The 21,664-nt window shown below is 42.0% G+C and overlaps 2 protein-coding genes across 9 annotated transcripts; one reads left to right on the top strand and one right to left on the bottom strand.

The window, feature by feature from the left end:
• Window positions 1–687: 687 nt before the first annotated feature.
• On the bottom strand, window positions 688–16,097 carry mthfd1b (methylenetetrahydrofolate dehydrogenase (NADP+ dependent) 1b). 4 transcript variants are annotated; one of them, XM_040137683.1, is made up of 28 exons: window positions 15,019–15,288; window positions 12,604–12,688; window positions 12,270–12,329; window positions 12,097–12,150; window positions 11,796–11,932; window positions 11,576–11,676; window positions 11,332–11,468; window positions 10,964–11,075; window positions 10,710–10,837; window positions 10,173–10,270; window positions 9,815–9,988; window positions 9,459–9,595; window positions 9,293–9,339; window positions 9,094–9,201; window positions 8,918–8,992; window positions 8,720–8,822; window positions 8,511–8,587; window positions 8,066–8,206; window positions 7,907–7,975; window positions 7,511–7,622; window positions 7,121–7,260; window positions 6,732–6,773; window positions 6,327–6,427; window positions 5,267–5,444; window positions 4,910–5,017; window positions 4,584–4,736; window positions 3,508–3,614; window positions 688–1,972 (listed from the first exon to the last, which is right to left on the bottom strand). In XM_040137683.1, the coding sequence occupies exons 1-27, from the start codon at window positions 15,054–15,056 to the stop codon at window positions 3,525–3,527; spliced, it is 2,805 nt and encodes a 934-aa protein (XP_039993617.1). In that variant the 5' UTR covers window positions 15,057–15,288; the 3' UTR covers window positions 688–1,972; window positions 3,508–3,524. The 4 variants fall into 4 exon arrangements, with proteins under 4 accessions (XP_039993617.1, XP_039993618.1, XP_039993616.1 ...); XM_040137684.1 differs by lacking the exons at window positions 688–1,972; window positions 15,019–15,288 and adding exons at window positions 2,721–3,398; window positions 15,990–16,097; XM_040137682.1 differs by lacking the exon at window positions 688–1,972 and adding an exon at window positions 2,721–3,398.
• On the top strand, window positions 15,476–19,859 carry c10h14orf28 (chromosome 10 C14orf28 homolog). Of its 5 annotated transcripts, XR_005708260.1 has the most exons (7): window positions 15,476–15,735; window positions 15,999–16,532; window positions 17,016–17,105; window positions 17,194–17,328; window positions 17,768–17,914; window positions 18,153–18,166; window positions 18,250–18,316. XR_005708260.1 is itself a non-coding variant. In XM_040137692.1 (6 exons), the coding sequence occupies exons 1-6, from the start codon at window positions 15,650–15,652 to the stop codon at window positions 18,258–18,260; spliced, it is 870 nt and encodes a 289-aa protein (XP_039993626.1). In that variant the 5' UTR covers window positions 15,476–15,649; the 3' UTR covers window positions 18,261–18,367. The 5 variants fall into 5 exon arrangements, 3 of the variants coding, with proteins under 3 accessions (XP_039993626.1, XP_039993624.1, XP_039993625.1); XR_005708259.1 differs by lacking the exon at window positions 18,153–18,166 and having other exon boundaries at window positions 18,250–18,276; XM_040137692.1 differs by lacking the exon at window positions 17,768–17,914 and having other exon boundaries at window positions 18,250–18,367.
• The last annotated feature ends 1,805 nt before the right edge of the window (window positions 19,860–21,664 follow it).

Here is a 21,664-nt window from a genome sequence, read left to right as displayed (position 1 = left end):
CCCAACTTGCTTTTCTTTAAATTTTGTTTCCCATGAATTTCCTATCCTGTGCTGACGAGAACTACTGCATTTTCATTCCTTTTGACACATTTGATTTTGGTTTAGGTGTAATTTCTCTACCAAGTTGCACATTTTTTACTTAGTTTTTTGTCCTCCCATCCAAGACGGCAAAGGGGTGAGTCAGTTTGTTTCCTTACGGTGCTTTAGACCAGTGTCTAACAGCATGAAAACGTGTACGTAAGCTGTATCTCTGTCTTAGGACGAGATGGGAAAGGATCCAGAGGAGGGGGAAAGCTCAGGGTCAGGGTCTTTGTCAAGCAACGTAAGGCATCTGTTAGTTTCTGTAGGTTTGCTCACTGGCTGATTCATTAATTTTGTAGCACCCTTGTATTAATTTCACATTATCTTTTATAGGAAGGAGGAAAGGGGGGAAAGGTCAAACTTTTACAAGCTATTTGAATCAAAACTATAGCCATTTATCTGTCTTTTCCTTTCAGAAATAGAGTCAGTTACTTTTCTTATGGCTGTTAACAGCAGGAAAAAAAGGGAGAAAAATCGCGGTATTGGAGACCATGGAGGACATGGACGTGGACAAGAAATGAGAAAGAAGCAAAAATTAAATAAATATCTAGTAAACTAATCCAGGAAAAGGCAAGACTGGTTTATTTACATAAATTTTAAGTCAGTTACAGACTCCATATTAACACATTTATCCATACCAGATGTATGTGATCTTTTATAGTTCAATGTCTTAGGTTCTTCATTTAACAGGTCTAAAGAATCTATAATCTGAAGTTGGTAAACATGCACAGTCGGCTGATACCTATGTAGGGCAGGGTTTCACTGAGGAATGTGATGATGTGGGTTTGAAATGAATACTTCAGCCATGACAGCAGGATCAAAATGAATATTTGGAGAACCTCTGCATAGGATGCACATATTGAGCGGGTGAAATAACATGCAATGAAAAGCAGGATTTTATACTGACACCGAATGGTGACTAAATTACCTGTTAATTGGCTACAACAAAAAGTTTGATACTAAATGTAGATCGATCGATCAATCGATCAGTTATGAAGCTACAGCCAGCAGCCAGTGAGCTTAGTTTAGCATGAAGACAAACGGATGCAACAGCTAACCTGGCTCTGTCCAGAGGTCTAACAAAATCCTACATGAAAACTACCGTCAGACACGTCAAGTGTAAAATTCTCCATAACAGAAACATCATCCATCAAAGTGCCTGCTGGTATTTTCTTTCACACTGGGCCTATGCTATTTTCTGCAGCAGCACTGTGGTGAAAAGAGAGTGAGTCACTGTTGAATGTTGCATAACGCCCGATCTCGTCCCTTTCTGCTGGATGCGCTGACTCAGTTCTCTTTGAGATGACATTCTGGGTGTTTATGTTTGGTCCTTTGGGTAAATTGTCCAAATTTTGAGAAAGGCCATGATACCGACTCTACCTGTTATTCTAAGTATGGCAGGAGTCCTCCAAAGATTGTGGGATCATCTGAATCTCTCCAGCTAGATTTCCTTCACATCCTTCCTCCTTAGTTTCTCCAAAATGCTCTTAGAAGAAAGGAGCAGGCTTTTTAGGTGTCTGCCTCCAAAATCCTTTTGGCTGCAGGAAATTTTCTGGCCCTGAAGATTTTGCTTTTGACTGGAAAAACAGTGGGTGGATTGAAGAGTTTCTATGTTTTGCTTGTAATTGCTTTCCTCTCTCCCACCGCTGACTTACGCTCTGCATTGTTCCACTGATGTATTCCTGTGGCTGAAGCGCCACAGACAGCGTTTTGGTCCACAGAGTCTCTGGTGTGTCAGCTGAAGAATGTAACTGGATGATGGTCACCTTCATCGTGGTTGCCTTCCTCACCAGGTTTCCTGGTGCATCTGAAACAGTTGACTGATGCTGAGAAAACTTGCTTCAAAGCAGTCATTTTTTGTGTTAACTGATTTTGGTCTTCGAATGTTTACCTGTGGACAGAAAAGCAACTCTTTAAAATATATATTAGTTCACCTGCAATATCAAAAACACAATTCATGTCCACTTTGCAGTTTGTCACACTAACAAACCATCTTATTGTTTCACAGTAGACAGTCTGTGCATCGGTGAGCCTCTCTCCTTTGGTCAAAACGCTGATCAGAGCTTTGTGAATCACTGAGTTGACCTTAGTGACTCATCCATTCATAAATATTGACGGCAGTACATACGATAAATTAGATTGAGTCGTCACCGCTCAAAGTCTGGAGAGCCACAGACGTATAATGAGCATAACCAATCAATATGTACTCTAACATTTACGATTAAAGATTCAAAGATTTATATCGCAAACTTATATTTTCAATATGTGCGATAAAGGGGCAGCATAAGGTCGTGCAGAAAGGCTGAGGTGCGATAATTAAAATGAGTGAAAAATAAGAACTAAAGAAATATAAAGGATAACAAATAAAGTTACTAAACAAAACAAATATAATATAGGTGCATACTATCAGAATGGGAAAAATATAAAGCACTTGTCGAAATTTGTAGCCAGACTATAATAAAAAATAAAAAAAAGCAAGCTCTCAGAGACAGACACTCTGGGCAGAGTTCATTATCCTGATGGAGGAAATAATAAAAGTGTTCTGTACTGTAGAAAGAAGCATGGAAGTGGCAGAATAATAAGACAGACAACAAGGTTCGAAAAATACAGTTAAAAAAAAAAAAAAAAAAATGCTGATATGTGGCTTTCATCAAGAAGACTTTATTTGATCTTTTCTGACAGGAAAGTTGGAAACACTGATTTACAACGTCATTGTTAGTTCATTTTCACAGAAGTGCAGATTGGTCCAGCAATGTGAGACAGTGTTAGAAATACTAAATTAGAATACAGGACAGCAAAATAGGGCATTGGACAGGCATTTTTCACAAGATTGCTCAAATATAAAAAAGTATAACTTTTTGTAAGGTGGCATTATTTTTATGTTCAGACTTGTTAAAGACAGTGGCCTGGAGGAGATGCCCCTGGTATAGCGCATACACAACATAAACAAGTAGTTAATGCAAGATTCCAGATCTGCCACTTCAGAGCCTGAATTTCTGGGGAGTGAAAATACAAGTGGGGCCTGTTTATGTGCAACTAGCAATGTAACTGAAAGAACTGTCAATAAGACACTTCCCCCTTTCAAAAGTCAATGACAGATTTGGAGCCTCGAGGGAATTTCCTGTTCAGTGATTAATTAAGTTCCTTGATTTACCCATCATCAGCCCTCTGGGCATAGCAAATCAATTATTTACAGATGTCAGAGTCTGAGTGAAAAACAACAAAGAAAAGGCACCAGCAGACGAGCCCGGGGCACTTCCAGTTATTAGTCCATCACATTTCATTAAGGCTCAGTAGGGGGGGGTGCTGGGCCACATCTATACACCATTAAAGAAAGGAAACAGGAAGAGTAATATACAGTTAAGATCTGTGACCGTCAACTTCAGTAGGAGATTTATACATGTATGTCTTAACTAGCCTGCTTACCATCGTACAGTCCTGTTTTAGAAGAGCCCGTTGACCTGTTCAGTCTCAGGGTCCAGGTCAATGTCATAGAAACAAGGCCTCGTGGGCAGACCAGGGATCGTGGGCATCTAGTATTAAGACACAGACAGACAAAGCAGTTTTAATGACCGACACGGTCAATGAAAACATGCAAATCTGACCATTCATTGCACTCATTTACTGGACACACATATAAAGCAGCTTTGCGTCAAGCTGAAGAAAACCGACACAATCGGCTTTTATGTGGACGCGTTCTGGTTTTCAAGTGATGACATGTAGAGTCATTTCATTATCAGTGCTGTTAAATTAAGAATTAATGAATTTATTTTACAGTTATGTTAGGATACATGGTTTGTTAGTTCACAGTAGCAGGTGAACCTTCTGCGGCCTCTGTAGCCACAAGTGGTAATTACAGAGCGTTGGCGCTTTGAATTCTGTTGGGCTCTGAGTCCGAACCAGCAGACAGGCTGTCCACCCATGTCAAGTCAGCATTCGGCTAATCTGATTGACCGAAAACATTTGAAGCCACAGCAATTGTGTGCTAAAATGCAGATGCTTAGAGCCAGTCTCTTCGCCTCGGCCATGATGACTGTATGGAGAATATTGAGCTAGCATCTTCTTATAGTTTACTGACCAGCTATAGTTGGTGGTGTGTGACGTAGCGTCGTAAAGCGTTACCCCATCAACTCCAGTTACATAGTGCAAGAACAGGAATTCGGGGCGAAGAGCGGGAATGAAAGAGGCGCCGTTCGCCCTATTACAAGTCAAAGTAGCATCAAAATTATTTTGAAGATGTTTATTTTAGGCTAATGTAGTTACATAATGTTGCTTTAACTGAAAAGATTCAGACAGTCGAGTTGCGTACTCCAAGTCAGTAGGAGTAGGATACTGCTCTATAAGAAAGACAAATGAATGTAAAAAATTTAGTTGTGCATATTGTGATTGTGCTTAGGTGCAAAGCAGTGAAGAGTCTCAACCTAGTGTCTGCCAGACAGCAATCTGGGGCAAAACTGTGGGAGAGAAAAGGCCCTGTTTGCTGAACGTGAATGAGAGCTTACCGTGCCAACCAGTGGGAACAGAAAGCCGGCGCCCACACTGGCTCGGATGTCTCTGATTGGCACGATGAACCCTGTGGGCACACCCTTCTTGTCTGCCTCATGAGAGAGCGACAGGTGAGTCTTTGCCATGCAGATTGGCAAATTGCCGAAACCCTGAGAAGAGGAGACACAGACACACAGACACAGACACAGAGAGAGAGAGAGAGAGAGAGAAAAAAATGTATTGGATCTCTTACAAAGGTGTACTCAAGCATTCTCTATCCAATTATAGATCATCTCCACTGATGGCAGATGAGAGAAACAAATCGACTCGGGGCGTTGCTGACCTGTTTGGTGTAGAGCTCCACCTTGTGTTGGGCCTCCGGGAGAAGCTCAATATCATCTGCACCGTAGATCTTCTGGGCAATTATTCGAATCTTATCAGCAATAGGGAGCTAAAGTGGAATTGGAGATATACATGTGGCCGTCAGTGTAGTCTTTTAGTTCATGTCTACACGCAAATGCCTAAACTAGAAAAAAATCTGCCAATTTTAAGTACTTGATTTGAGTTTAGGGCCCAAATAAAGGATGGCATTTCCAAGTGAATGAGAACATTGCTTTTTAAATATTCCGTCTGGGTAATATATTGTGTATAAGAATATACATTTTCTATGGACTGCAGCAATCAAGGTCAGAGCCCACACCTCTAAATCATAGAGGAACTTGAAGTTGCTGGGGGCCCCAGAGGCCCTCTGGACGGCCTGACCCAGGGCCACAGCACCGGCACCGCCCTGGGCCCAGTGGGAGCATCGCACGGCATCGAAGGCTCCGGCGGCTTTAGCCATTCTGCAGACCAAGTCCAGTTCAGCCTCGGTGTCAGTCCTGCAGGAGGGGTCAGCACAAATAAGGCGTGAGAGATAAACAGAATAAAACAGAAGAATCTTCCCTACATGTCAGTATATGACACAACATATTTGCACCACTATATATCACCTGATCTCTTTATTCTAGCAAAACCTTTCTGCTTTAAGCAAGTGTATTATTTTTTTTTATTTGAAAAATCAACAAGCAGAAAAATAGATTCACAATCTCCTAATTCTGCTTAAAAAACCCGCATTAATTGATTTTTTTTTAAACACCTGGGGGCAGCACAAACAAGCTGTAAACACAACATTGACATGTTTCATTAGCAAACAGTTGCCTAAACATTCATCAGATATAAAGCAACATCAGCATTCATTTGGAGTCAAGTTTCTGGCCTTCTGACAAATGTGAGCCCAGCAGTCTCTCTCTTTTAGCTCCGTTTTTAGTTTCCACCAACTCCCGAGGGAAATGCTCTTAAGGTGCTAAATGCTCCGCTATGTTCACCGGCGAGCATTTGATGCCGAGCGGATTAGTGTGCAGTCGGTTTATCAGAGATTTTTCGCCGAAAACAGCCGCCTGCTACTGCTACAGACAATGCTGATGAGAGCTGTGAGAGCGGACTTTGAACAGTACAGTTGTGGACCCAAAAACCAAAACAATGAGCTGACAGTTGCAAAGACGCTCTGCAGAGTTGAGGGGAGCTGCTAAGTTGGTTGATAATTCTCTATGGATTCGTTGCTGTAAGTGGCCCCTTTCAAATTACATAAAGTCATTTGATCCTTTACTAATATAAAAATATTGATTTGTGCAGCTTTAGGCGAAATACAAAAACAAGTGTTTGTTTGTGGTCATATAGACCATTTTAGTCCCTTTTCTACCGTGTCATCATCCATGACTTACTTGAAAGCATTCACAGCCACCACCACAGGCACACCGAAGTGCTGTGCATTCTCGATCTGCTTCTTCATGTTGCTGCAGCCACTCTCCAGAAGCTTGAGGTTCTACATGCAGGTACACACAAACACACTTTTAAAAACAGCTCACGAGAGGGGCGTTAAAAACAGCAATTCTCAGTCCACATAAATGTTTAATGTAGATGCTTATGAAGTGTTTGCCGTATGCTTAAACACAGACGTGGCCTTTGAAAATGAAATGCTTGCTTGACATGTGATTAGCCGAGTGAGCAGCTGTGGCTCGGGCACTATGTACAAACTAATAATAACTACACAATGTTGATGACTCAACGTTAATCTAGAGCTCACTGACAGAATATTATCATTTGAAGTAAATAACGTTTCGCATTACCTCCTCCACGTATTCCTTTGGCAGTGGCATCCCAGCAGTAACCTGAACAAAAAACGTGTAAAATGTTTTACTTAATTTAATAACTCCAAAAACTGACAACAATTTTTACATACCCCCCCCATTTCATTATGAAGCTACCAATTGTGCAAATGAAGGAGTGAGAATATGAACGAGTTACTGCTTTATGACATCAACTCAGCGGGAAACGTAATTACACTCCCAGCGGGGCACTGTCATTCATTCAGTGATTTTGTGGATGTCCACGATGAAGAGTGTCATGTAAAATTATATGTAAATGTAAAAGAATAGGGTTTTTTATTTCCCAAATAAAGCCACTAACCTTACCATCTTGTTACTGAAATGCTAAAGGACTGCTCAACCAAACTCACCGTTGGTCCTCCTCCGTGCATCTTCAGGGCTCGTACAGTAGCCACCAACACCACCACATGCGGCCTCAGGCCTGAGTAGCGGCACTTGATGTTGAAGAACTTCTCCATGCCAATGTCAGCACCAAAACCAGCCTCGGTCACTGTTGGGAACAATTAACAGACGTTGTGGGATGAAGAGAATAACAACAGAATGAAAGCTGTGAGGAATACAGTACAGTAACATCTTACTGCGATATAATATCTATCTATCTGTACAATGAACATGTACAGTATAAGAAAACCAGTCCCCGCAGTAGCAGTAGTAGCGGCATTGCAAAAAGGGATCAGGCACAAAAAAGTTAATAATGATGAAAACAGCTACCACATAGCCATTTTCTCAGCTCCACTTACCTACAAAGCCCTCAGGTCCAACCAGCTTCAAAGCTATTTTATCAGCCAGGATGGAAGAGTTGCCATGGGCGATGTTTGCAAAGGGGCCCGCGTGGACAAACACGGGGGTTCCCTGTGGATGTATGTGATACAAAACCCATAACTAAAAGGCACTGTCATCTCTCTGGCGTACACGTAGGTTTGGATCACTAAAGATTTGGCGAAAAAATAAACAGAACCACCTAAAAACTAACAACAACAAACAATTCGAGCATTAAAAAGACCGAACTTTGGAAGCTTGTGGGAGTCTGAAATTGTAAGTACTCATATTCCTAAAAGATCTAAGTGCTGTCATGCTTTACTTTTTTGGTTTGTAAAGCTCTGTATAGGTTAGTGTGTGTGCTGTGTTTCACCCACCTCCAAAGTCTGCATCAGGTTTGGTTTTATTGCATCTTTCATTAGCACAGTTAGAGCACCACTCACACCCTGTAAAGTAAAATAGTACATTATAGAAGCCTTGTTTCGCCAATACGTATATAGAGGGTCAAGTTATGACGAAGACTCCGGAGTACTGACCAGGTCCTCTGTGGTGATGGGCTGTCCGTTTCGGCTGGTGGCCACGACCATCTTGGCCAGACGCTGGCGCATGTCCTCCAGGCTGCTGGTGAGGGCCAGCACCGCCATGATTTCACTGGCCACCGTGATGTCAAACTGGGCCTGGAGGACAGAGAGAGGAGGTCTCCGTAAACACGTGTCTCCTTTATCAATAACATTGCGGTCGTGTGAAGTAGTTTGGAGTATTTTTTATTTTACTCTGTCTAGGCTCGATTTTGCAATCCAATTAAGTCATGTGTAGAATCTGAATTATAGCTTCTATCTGTTCTATCTGTTCTTCTATCTATGTTGCATTGCCATTTGTCACTGTGTGTTTTTTGATACTACCACCGGGAGCACCAAAGTCAATCATTTTCTAATGTTACACTTTGTTGCCCTTACTGAATAATAAATCATTTCTTTTCACCTCTCTTGTGTATCCCTTTTCAGTAGGCGACTGGCCGATAGTGATCTTCCTCAGGAATCGATCATTGGTATCCAACACTGACGTGAAACACAAAGACCACATGAACACTGGATAAATTGTACATAAGGCTGGATCCAGTACACAGCAGACCTAGTGAGGCACAAAATATCAGAGTAATGAGGAGTAAGAGACGTCTCAGATGTTCATACCTCTCTGCCAGGTGACAGAGCTTGGGTCAATGTCCAGGCGCGCAAAGCGGGTGATCTCTTCTTCGGTCAGAGTGGAGGGATCAGACTTCTCTATTCCCAGTTTCTACACAAATCCAGAAGACTTCAGCGTTAAAGGCGCCCTTTAACATGGACTGTGAGTCTAGTCAAAGCCTGCAAGTCTGTGATGTAATCACTTACCTTCAATCTGTTGATCTGGATGGGGGAGAACTTCCTCTGTCCTCCACTGAGCGGGACCAAGCGGTTGTACAGAGCCTATAGACAGAAAGAAAATAGTTCCACTTCATGAATTCACTTAAACCGTTTTTTGTTTTTTTTTTAAATAAAAAAAAAATGAAATAAAAGGGTGAACCCACCTTGTCAGATTGTGTTGACTCGTGGAACATGCGGGCATCAATGGCAGCAGCCACCAAGTTGTTGGCAGCTGTGATGGCGTGAATGTCACCAGTGAGATGAAGGTTGAACTAAAATGAACAGATTTCTCAATTAAATTCTACATTTTCGTTGTATTTTTGTACAATCAGCCGTTTCTAACTTCAAACAGCAGTGGAGTACCTCTTCCATTGGAATGACTTGAGAATATCCACCTCCTGCAGCACCACCTGTACACAGAAGGCAAAATTACAGGTACATGGACCAGTATAGGACTTGGACATGTACGTTTCAAGAGCTTGTAACCGGTGCAACCTTTCACTAAGTGTACATTTTTCCAAAAGTTCACCTTTAATGCCAAAGGTGGGTCCCTGAGAAGGTTGTCGGACACATGCAAACACATTGAGGTTCATGTGGGCTCCCAGGGCCTGCACCAGGCCAATGGTGGTGGTGCTCTTTCCCTCACCCAGAGGAGTGGGTGTAATGCTGCAGACAGAAAATATTGTCAACGCTGAACATATTTGCTACAGATGAATACGTGTAACTTTAAAGCAGTAGCTTGAAAAAGAAAAAAAAATAGAGGGAATACATTTTCCTGCAGAAAGTAAACCATAATAAATAAAAAACAAAAAAATCATGTAAAACATGCTATGGTCTTGGGAAAAATGTACAGTACAGTAATTACAAAAAGTGCTGACAGCATACCCAGTGACCACCACATATTTGCCATCTGGCTGGGTCTGCAGGCGTTCGATGATATTCAGCTGGACCTTGGCCTTAGTCTTGCCATAGAGTTCCACCTCATCAGAGAGCAGACCCACCTCTCTTGCTAGATGGTCCACGTGCTTGGGCACACAGGAGCGAGAGATCACAATGTCACTGTTGGAGTTACAAAGACAACACACAAAATCTGAGCAAAGGACGGAACAGCAAGGACTCTCAAAGAGCACATTCAGAGTTCGCTACCGGCTCCTCTTGCATGTGGTTTATTTAATTTAACAAACCCTTCAGTGACAATCGACAATGCACATCACTAAGAGGATGGGAAGATTAGGAGACAAACCTTGGCACGGGCTTCTGTAGGTTGAGTTTGGTGTAAGAAATGCTCCACTTCCCTGGCTGATGTACCTCCAGGAAGCGCTTTGCACTCAGCACTGTGTTCTACACACACACACACAAACACACACGAACACACACGAACACACACACACACACACACACACACACACACACACACACACACACACACACACACACACACAGTCAGTAATTCTTTCCTTTAACATCTACGTTATGGGAAAGCATTTACTGCAATTTCATCCTGTTACGGAAAAGTAACTTTTTAAACCTAATATATTGTGTTCTCAAAAATTGATTATGGCAGCACTGAAATAAGAATATCAAAAATCAATTATCTGCAATACAAATGATCTAATCGTGTATTAAAAACATGACAGGCGATTGAAAATCTTTGTAAGTAATGGCTGGTTGGATAAAGACAGTAACAAATAAAAAAGCACCAGACACTTTTAGGGAATTCAATGTTAATTAGTGGCTACATAGAGTTTATTTCAGGACTGACTCTCCAAATGGACCTTACCGCCATCAGCATGGCCACAGTCATGGGTCCTACACCACCAGGCACAGGGGTGATGAAGCCAGCCTGCTCTTTAGCTGAGGCGTAGTGGACATCGCCCACCACCCGCTTCCCGCTGGGTTTAGTCTCATCTGAAAGACACAGAGAGACACTTAGTAAATGCCACAGAATTACCACCGCCGTCTACTGGTTCACTTGAAGAACACTCCAGGGTGCCTGGACTCAGGTAGGGTGAAAAGCCTAAGAAACAGCCAAACCTGGAATGTGGTTGATGCCACAGTCAATGACCACCGCTCCCTTCTTGATCCACTCTCCTTTCACCAGCTCTGCTTTCCCGATGCCGACAACCAGGATGTCTGCCTGACCCACCTAGACATAAACAATGGACACAAATTAATCTATGCGTAATTAATAACAGCAAGCCATCTAACTGTCACTACAGAGAAATGCAGAGAGCCGTGTGCTTGGAAACGGGCGCGAACCAGACTGTTGGTTACATTATAGAATTTTTTAGCTGAGGCCTAATTGCTGTGTGTGAGACATGCAGCCGCTGATGGGTATTACGATGACTGTGATGATATCTGGGACCGTTTTCCTAGGCTGGGTGAGGAGCTTGCTGTTGTACCTCTCCAGCGAGATCAGCAGTTTTAGAGTGGCAGGTGGTGACGGTGGCGTGGCTCCACAGCAGCAGGTCGTGCATCGGCGCACCCACAATCTTACTGCGACCAATCACTACCGCTCTCTTCCCTGCCAGAGACACACCTGCGGAGAAGCAGTAAATCCAACGATTCACTCAGACCATGTTTTGTTGTAGTCCATACATTTTTAGAGCCCTGACTACACCGGGGCTAGTGATTTTCAGTGCTTACCAGTCTGTCTGATCAACTCCATGCAGCCATTTGGTGTGCAGGGAATGAAGCACTCGCCCAGGTCCCCGCGAGACAGCTTCCCTGCATTTATGCTGGTTAGCCTTCAAATGAACCAAAACACACAAGAATACAATAAATATCATAAATTTACAATGTCTACAGATCTTAACTTCAACCTTCAAGATGAGCACCCTAATCTTTAATTTGTGTGTGCTCTTACCCATCTACATCCTTCTCTGGGGCCACGGCGTTGGTGACCTTCTCTGTGTCGATCTTGTGGATCGAGTCCAAGGGCAGCTGCACGATGAGGCCGTGGACAGAGGAGTTTTCGTTCACCTCTGCGATGCTGTGAAGAACCTACAGAGAGACAGGTGCCTTTACACTCTCAGGTACACATAACGTAATTTGGGAGCTTTACTAGGCACTAAAACAAAATCAGGGGATGGATGTTTAACTGTATGTGTGTGCGTACAGATGAATAAAACTCCGGGGCTACACTAATTCTTCACATCTGTCCTCACCTCCTCCTCCGTTGCCGTCTTGGGAAGTCTCATATGTCTGGCATTTATTCCAATCTGCATTCAAAACAAAAAGAGTTCAGGCCTAAAGTCAGGATTAATTGTTAAAACACAGTAGAATTATAGTGTACATATTACATGTAAATCTCTTGAATATAAAAAAATAACATATTTACCTCTGCTGCTGCCTTCAACTTCATGCTGATGTACAGATTTGAATCATCGCGGTCTCCAACCTGCAAAGACATGGGGTATCACTTTATCCTGCCATACAGACAGAGCACTTACATAAACATGTCCATCTACAGGAAGGAGAGTTTATTAGAACACATTCATACGCTTTGTTTCTTTGGTGTAGCACACAATGACACAAGGTCAAGGACACACAAATAACCCAGTTATTTGTGTGTCCTTTCAACACAAAAATTTTGCCATGGCAAAATTAGCCACCAAACCATCAAAAAAAAAAAAAAAAAACCTAACCCATGATGAATCCCATATTGCACTTACCTGTAGGACCACAAGACCAGGTCTGAAGTTGGGGTCCTGAATCTTCATCTGCTCCACATCCTTCTTCAGACGCTCCCTCACCTGCCTGAGAACACAAAACCAGGGAATAAAACCCCAATGAGCTGTTAATCTCTGGGCATATGGCATTGTAAAGGAAAAGGTTAGGACTATATGGTGGTACTGAAGTTACAAGCATAACCAATTCCGTTTCCTTGCAATAGTTACAGATTGCCATCTGGTTATCTAATTGTGAATCTGATAATCATTTTCCAGTCCTTAGCCATTAATCCTGGTGGCGCATGATGAACCAGCACATCTGAGAGTCACTTCAAGAGACTTGTGTTATCTTTGGTCTTTGTATTTGCTTTATCTTTATTAATTTAATGGTCTACGTCTTCACTCAACACAAAGATTTGGCAGAGTCGACTGATCCAGTCAAAGACAAGGCCAGACAGCAGCGACTCAAAGTTCACTGGACTTTAGCTCATGGAAATTAAAATCTATTTCTCTATCTGTCTAAGCAAAGCCCAACCCTGATTGGACTTCTTCTGTATACCATTCACACGGTCAATCACACAGGCTCATCCACCGAGGATGAGAATGAAAACAGAGTCACAAAAAAAGCTCTAACAATAGACTGATTATCGTGTTTAAAACTTTCTGAACCCACAGAAACGGATTTAGATTGAAACACAGTATCTTTGTGCATCACATGAACTTCATTGGCAGAGATGATGAAATAAACCACGTCTGTGATTATGGATGTATGCCACAATGGGGTGACACCAATTCGGACTTCCTTTCAAGTAATCTTAGAGTGTTTTTGCCCTAGTGGCCTTTCAGTAACTTGTGTTTTATAATCGAGCAGTTTTTTTTTTGTTGTTTTTTTTTTTTGGCAAAATAACCATAGTGTGCTAATACTGATAACCTTGATCCAAAAAGTGGACAACCTTAATATCTTCAGGCCCCATTTACAACATCAGGCATTCCAAAGGCAATTACATCTTAGCCTTTCTATAGGCTATGATGCGGAGAAAAAAAACAAACATGACACGATACACATTTCAAGCAATATAGTGCAAATAATATAAAACCTAGACCTGCTATTGAAACTTGACCACATGACCTGAAATGTGTTGCTTTTTATTTATTAATAAAACCTAATAAAAAGAAAAATCATTCCCAGAGTTCAGAAAAACAATCATAACATATTATTCAAATCCTCTTCACAATGACAGCTAATAAAACAATTCCTGGTCACTGATCAACTGGTGCCTTATTCCTATACACATTCATACAAGACACAGTACTGTACTGGTTCTCATTGTGTCCCCTGTGTGAATCCCGCTTCATTAAAAGAACACTACATTTCCTGAAAGAAAGAGCCGGTCTCGGGCTGAAGGTCACTTCTCCAGCACAATCAATGGTATGTCAGCTTTCGTCGAGCTTCAGAGATAACTGAAGGGACAGCAGATCCGTGGAGAGGCTGCACAGACAATTTGTGTGGCGTAAAATTGTTTCACTAATTAGTACGGCATGGGGCAGCTAACAGGGTGCAGGCTGTCATGTCTTGTGACCAGCACATGCAACTAAATGTCCTGCACCATTCTAATGAAGTGACTTTTTGTTTTTGTTTTTCTCTTAAGCAACTATATTTGGAACCGCCAAACCTATTGGTAATAAGCAACATTTGGATTAATTCAAACTTTGAACTATTAAAAAACATTAGGAAATATTTTCCAGATTGTAGTTAAATATTAAAAGAAAATCAAACAGACAGTTTTAAAGTGTTAGTTTGGGGTTTCTGAGTTTCACAAGTGGTTTTTTTGTCAGCCTCAGTACTTGAGGTCAAAGATCATTTCATCCAAACACACACACATACACAGTTTCTTACATAATACTGCAGGATTTGCGATCACTCTATCCTATGTTTTCAATTACCCAACCTTATGGATTACCTCCAATTTATAGATTTGACGGTCACAAGTCGGTGCAACTAGTGCCAACACATTTAGGCTAACCCACATAACCGCCTGGAAACCAATCCCATGCAGCTTGAGGACGAGTCCACCGTGATTTCTCAGCTGGTTATCCACAGCCAACAATAAAACCTGCTGGCACTCTTCCTTCACGTGGCCTGCACCATGTAAAACCGATTCGAACTAAGTTTTGAAATCGTGCTCTGCTGCCAGCACGGGCAAGACCAGTTTCTCGAAATACAGAAGAGCTGCGTGTAAAATGTGCCTACAACTGGGATAGAGCACAGCAGTTGTTTGTGACTCATGTAATATTAACTTTAGTTAATGTGACTCAGGTGGCTAGTTAGCTAGTACACAAGCACGTTTCATCAGGCTGTTCACACCTATTTCGCTATCTGTGCATCCATAAACGTGCCGGATAAAATCCGATACTTACGCCGAAACCTCTTTCCCGCGTATGATTTGGGCAGACATCTTCGGATCCTGAACGTCCCCTGCGCACTCAATGCCTGACAAGTAAAGGAGCGCGGTGAAGACTTCCAAAAAAACTTCTGTTAACTCGAAAAGCGCCGGAGTCGAGAGCTGGTGTGGCAGGCTCCGCTCCCTAGTCCAGCACCACCGCTGAAAATTAGCGTACTAGCTTTCGGGAATAGCGTCGGACGAGGAACGTAGCCCCACCAGTGGGCGTGACGACAGTGGAGGCGGGGGGGGCTATTGATACACAGTCTTCTCTGAGAGCCAATCATATATCTGCTGAACCATGCTAGTACGATCTATTGACCAATACCATTCCCCGGTCTTCTCTACCTCCCACGGGGGGGGGATTGAGCGGGACTTGAGGGAACGTAATTGCGATGAGAATCAGCAGAGGGCGGCACCGTATTTACAAAAAAAAAAAAAAAACCCACAGCAGTGTTTATATGGGCCTAACTTGACGTTTACTCTAGGTTGTTTGGGTCGTTGCAAAGGTGTGACCACTAGGATATTCATTAGAAAGCGTTAGAAAATACTATACTTACTGATCTGGCGTTTAGTCCGATGTAAGACATGAAGGAACACAGGGAGCTATGGAGAGTCGATTCTGTGGTTTGAACGACACCGAAGACCTCCAGACGCGAATTTCAAACACCGAGAATAATATCCACTTCGAAAGGTAAGTTGATAGCAGCAAAGAGAGAAAAGCTGTTGAGATGGCAGGCTTCTGGGCTCTGTCTGTTCCCCGGAGGATAACTGGACGTTACTCGCTAATGCTTGGCTCGTTTTGTTACTGTAAGCTAACTCTCTCTGTTTACGTTAGTTAAAAAGACGCTCTCTCAAAACGACCCAGTGCAAATCCTTTCATCGGTGCTACAAAACTACACCTCACCCACATTCAAGCCACCCCTGTGTGATCCCCTGCTAACTCACATGCATAAGTCTCTTCAGGTCTAAGACGCTGTTCGAGGAAATCCGTGCCTCCATCAACAACAATGACGAAGAGGACCGCTCCTTCTGGAGGCCCGTGCTCCCTTGGGGCGGCGTCTTTACCATTAAGGCAGGGCGGAAGGCCATATCGTGCACCCCCCTGTACGTCAAGATCCACCTAAAAAACACCTGCACTATCGATGGCTTCCTCATGATCCTGTATGTGATCCTGCGGGACAACCAGGGGTTCCCCAGGGAGCTGGCCCTCTTCCTGGGCAAGCAGTTTGTGGAGTATTTCCTCTACCTGATGGACTCCTGTGACTACCCCACAGTGAAGATGCTGTGGATCTGGGACAGGATGTCTAAAAGACAGTACCGCTCCGAGATCCACCAGGCAGCACTGGAGATCGACCTCTTTGGTAATGAGCACGAGAACTTCACAGAGAACCTGGAGAACCTCATGTCCACCATGCAGGAGAGCCTGTGCACCAACTGGACCTGTCGAGCACGCTTCCAGGAATTCATCAAGACTACAATCAACATCAGGTATGCTGCACACAGGCAGTATAATATCCTCATGGTACAAAGTGAACTTAGGGCAACGTTTCCCTGTTTTCATTCTGTCAAGATTAGTAAAAATTCTTTGTGCCAGCACTTAGCACCAAGTGCTGTTTTTTTGTTTTTTTAGTGTATTTCAGTTTTGTTTCGTACCAAATGTGAAAAGTACCAAATGTCCTCAGCTGGACTTTGTCCCCTCTCACAAAGTCACCACTGTAAAGAGAACATATAGTTCATGTCTGCTAGTGTACCAGTCCATCTTCAAGTGGGTTTCATTTTCACCCCTCGACACACTAAATTTAAAAATCCTTCACCTGGCTGCATTCATTGCTGCTCCAGCTACCTTTGATTGTCTTTTAAAAGGGGTATTTTCTTTTCAAAAAGTAGGTCAAACCCTAATGAACGGAGTGATGTAGGATGGTTAGGACGATATCCATTCCTTATAATTTCATTCTCACATTTTCCTTCCAGCCCTCCTCATGAGCTGCCTCACAGAGACCCCATTCAGTCGGCTGTGGACGAGTTCTTCTGCCCCAAGCTCCTACTCTGCTCAGAACTAGGGTGAGACTTAGGGAGGATGTTCGTCATCCTCTAGTTCAGTTCAGTCTTTATTCCGCCTCCTTGACAAACTGGTTATCTTTTGTAACAGGTGTGATGGTCTAAGGGAGTTCTCTCAGAGGGTTTTCTGCCATGGCCCCCCACCCTTTGTCATTCTCAACATGCAGCAGTGGAAGTCAGAGGAGCTGTCCTACGTTCCTTACCACCTGGCTCTCTGTCAGCACAGGTGTGAAACTTGCACAGGGTGTTTCCACTGGCATTGTGTACAGTAGCATGCTTCGGCCACACTGTGGTGCCAGCCACTATCATATGAATTTCTGGTGCGCTGAGCTGTAGTATCCTGGCTTTGGCACAGCATTGAGGCAAAGATATAAAAACAATTAAAGAGTAATAAAAGGGAGGCCAAAAACAATAGTAAATGGTCATTAAATTAAATGAAAGCATGTCATGAATTATCCTTTGAAAATATTTTTGTGTTTTTTAAGTCAAATAGCCAACTGATTATCTGGTTTTACTGTAAGTCAAGGTTGAGCTATAATTGGGTTCCTATGGACTTAAAAGCATGTACATAGTTTGATGCCATTATCAGTAGGATCAGCAGGATATGAAAAGTCCGAATCAGCCTATGTAGAGCTGCTAAAACTGGTCTGTTTTTTCTTTTACAGCAAGAATCTCAGCTGCTGTGCTTTGTTTGCACAAGTTGGAAAAGAGAGAAAGAAACGTGTGTAGTCTAAGCAATACAAGATTAAAGGAGGATGACTTTCTCTACATCAGTAGAGGAAAAGAAAGCTAATTTTAGAAATATTGCTCAGGTGAGAGGCACAATGTTAAAAAAACTAGCAAATTAAAACTCAAGTACAGCCTCCTTTAAAAAATGTTTTGCTGCTAGCTTTGTGCCAGCAAGAAAGATTTTTTTTTTTTTTTTAAATCATTTTGTCATAGAAGTTTCTAGCTGTCATTAAAACCGCAAATTTTTCAATTTTAATGTTTTTACACCACATGAAGTGTTTTTTAAATCTATCCCTGCCTTTGATACACCTTTGTCCCTAGACCCAGGAGAAAGGGTATGTTGCTTTCCCCTCTCATCTGAATTTTTTTTCCCTGGACAGTATAAAGAAAATGTTCTTACAAACTCTTTTCTTCACAGGTACTTACTAGAGGGCGCCACACTCTTCAACAAGGAAGAGCATCACTACTCTGCAGCCTTCCAGATAGACGGCTGCTGGATGCACTATGACGGGCTGAGGACCGACAATCTGATTCTGTTACACAAGCCACCAGAGCTCCTGCTGCTTTCCTCTCTGGTCTACATCCGAGCCTCTGACAAGTGAACTCGTCTTATCTCAAGTGGACGCACATGTGCAGGAGAAAACAAGCAGGAGTCGCTCAGCGCACAGGAGGGAAAGCATTCATCCACACTGCCTGTTGTTTATTTTGTCATGACCCAGTGGATGGCTTTATATTACTCTAATCATGTTCCTGGGCTTATCGCATCATTAGAGTTTTTGTACAATTCCTGTCAGCATTTGCTTCCTCTGTTAGCTTTAAGAGTGCTGAATGACACATGCTCCATTTCACCTGGATGCTTGCAGAAAGCTTACTGTGCAATATGAAAATTACTTCTTTTTGGGCATGCTTGGAATCCAAGAATATATGGACTATAATAGTTCTGGGTTGATATGCATAAATGAACGTATCAAAAAATAATTCACATAGTATGCATATACCTGCCACACAGAGGAGACTGATGTGATTTTAAAAATGTCATGGTTGTGAAATGGATTATACTGTGAGGGTGTATTTTCTATTAAGGATCCTTGTATAGGAGATGACCTTGACTGTTTACATTTATGCATATCAGCCCTTTCCTTTAATTGAATTGGTGCTTTTTCTGTGTACACTGTGGTCTGAGGATTAGACACAACCAAACAAGGTCAAAGTCCACGTCAGGGTAACTCCTTGTTTCTTCTTCCGATGTTTAAATGAGTGAATGTTAAAATACAAATTTCTGAAATCATATAAATGTTGAAGATTTAAATATTACCTGTTTGGCTTCCAGGCCACTAAACTGGCAGCATGTCCATACTGAAAAACTGAATTCAAGAATTTTAACACTCTAGCTCAGCACACACTGCAGTCTCCAACACAGGAAATGTGTAAATTTACATGTTATTTTATAATAGTTTTTTAACCTCAAAGAATTACTGGTATCACACAGTGCCTCTGCCAAGGAAAGTGAGTCCCGTTGAGCATAAATCCTTGATCAAGGTTAGTTTTCAATGGCTGTTTTTCTATGCAGACACTGTCTTTAAAATGCAAATACAAATATTTTGGACTACACGTGTATGGATTTATTTTGTTGCATGGATGGATGTAACAAGAGCCACATAATAGCAGACTACCTTTTAAGGCAGGCATTTATTTTAAACTGGGTACAACTGCACCACACAAACTGACTTAAAATGTATGTAAAATGTCTTCAATCAAAACATGGTAAAATGTGAAAAGCTACCGTTCCTACACCTAAGGTTATCTTGTACTTCCAGTATTAATCCACAGGATATAAAATTCAAGATCATCACCTTACTCCAGACACACGGTGGGAAATGTAAAAGAAGCAGAGTGGTCATTTGGCTAACATTGACATCAGTTTCAAAGGATTTTTCTTTCAGACACAAACATTTGAGTGGCAGGCCACTGCGGACCAGGTGTTACTCGTCCATCTGCTCTCTTTGAACAAGCACTTTGGTGAGAGTGGTGGCAAAAACATGACATTGGTTAGGCCTTAATAAAAATGCGTACAAACTCTATTTTAACATCCCTTCCTTTTGCAGATTCACGTTTGCAGATTTTCATCAGCCTCTCTCCAAAACTCAGTAAAGTCGTAGTTAGTATACACCTCAGAAATCATAACATATATAGATATATGACACTGATGCTAGATGAATCATGGCGGCAGCACATAATTACGCCTGCGTGATTTGTGCTGTGGCTGTGGTAAAGTGACTTAACAAAATCTATTACAATAGACAGAAAACATATCAGGTTACAGAGCATGAACAGTAAAAATTATAAATACAAAAAAAGTTATTCACATCTTTCTAAAATAAAATGACATATTTGCAGGAATACAGAATGGGTTGCTTATGCGTTACTCTTTCAAAATAAACCAGAATACAAAAGGAAAGTACTCTATATGGTGATGTGAACAATGTACAACAAAATATAAGTCTCACCAGTGACACCCTGAACAATATGCAAGGCAAATGTCATTAAAGTTCTCATGTAACATATCAGGTTTAGAGTACAAGAGCAAAGAGGAAGAGCACATGTCCTGTCTAGTGTTTACAAGACTTGTATGTGTTGAAAAACAGCTGATTTTTTTTGTAAGGTGCATACCTCAATTTGGCCACTAATTAATAAAATTGTGAGCCATCCATGAGAATCTGCCCAGATAAACATATGCCTTGTGTAAATTGACCAGCATGCACAACAAAAGATGTCTGGTAGGATGAGGCAAAGTCAATGGTACCATTTGATGTTTCATTAGACGTCCACATTACCAGCCAACAGTGTGAATCAACAGACATGCCATGTTGGGTTCTGTTACAGCAATATGAAATGCCTTGGCTTTTTAAAGTGACCTACACAAAACAGGTTCATACACACAGGGAACAGAATTCTTATTGCATTATCTAAATGCCATTAACCTAAATTAAAACATATGTACAAATTACAATATGTATCAAATAGTTTGGTAAGTGCACTGCAGAGCTTGGTGAAAGTTTCCACGTATGTGCAAAACATCAGTGCACAAAGCAACTCAAACTAGACTTAAAACATGACCAGTGACTCAACAAGAAACACCACACCTAGCCTTTTCCTAGCCTAGCGCCCCATCTATTGCTGTGCATTGCTATACCTATCTGTCAGTCGAGCTCAAGGCTGCACCGAGTGACACCCTCTTTATCATCCATCTCCATATGACAGTATGGAAGAATATAATGTTAATATATTAGCAATAAGGACAAGAAGAAAGTATTTAAATTGTGGCATGAGACGCAATTGCTAGCGCTGGGGGGGGGGGGGGGGGTCATGTTTTGGCACTTTACATGAAGCCATGAACAAATTACCTCAAACTTGAGCTTGCAAGCAAGACCTTGGCCACATGAGGATCAAATGTTTGGTGGCGGGTTAGCAAGCACAAAGACCAGGTGTCAGACCCATTCATAGGCAGAAAAAAAAAAAAAAGTCTTGTTCATAGCAAAGAGAGTGACATTGTACTGGCAACAGATATTGAGACAATGGCAAAGCATGCTAATATCCTGCAACGGGGCCAATGTGAAGGAGGGAGTACCGATTTTTCCTTTTTAAAGAGTTAAGTAAATTATGGAGGACAGAAGTTTGTGGTTGTCCAACCACAGGCTTCCCTTTCAGTAGGACTTTATTTTATTGCATCGTTGGGGGGCATTTAGATTTAACGCATTTAAATGCACATAAATCAAATGACTAAACATCCAACGCAGTAATGTAGTAGACGCTGAAAAGAGGTTGACCTAATT

The sequence above is a fragment of the Xiphias gladius genome, chromosome 10, assembly GCF_016859285.1.
Source record: "Xiphias gladius isolate SHS-SW01 ecotype Sanya breed wild chromosome 10, ASM1685928v1, whole genome shotgun sequence".
In the NCBI taxonomy this organism is placed as follows: domain Eukaryota; kingdom Metazoa; phylum Chordata; class Actinopteri; order Istiophoriformes; family Xiphiidae; genus Xiphias; species Xiphias gladius.
Note: the sequence above shows the minus strand (reverse complement) of the source record. Positions and strands in the feature narration are given on the sequence as shown.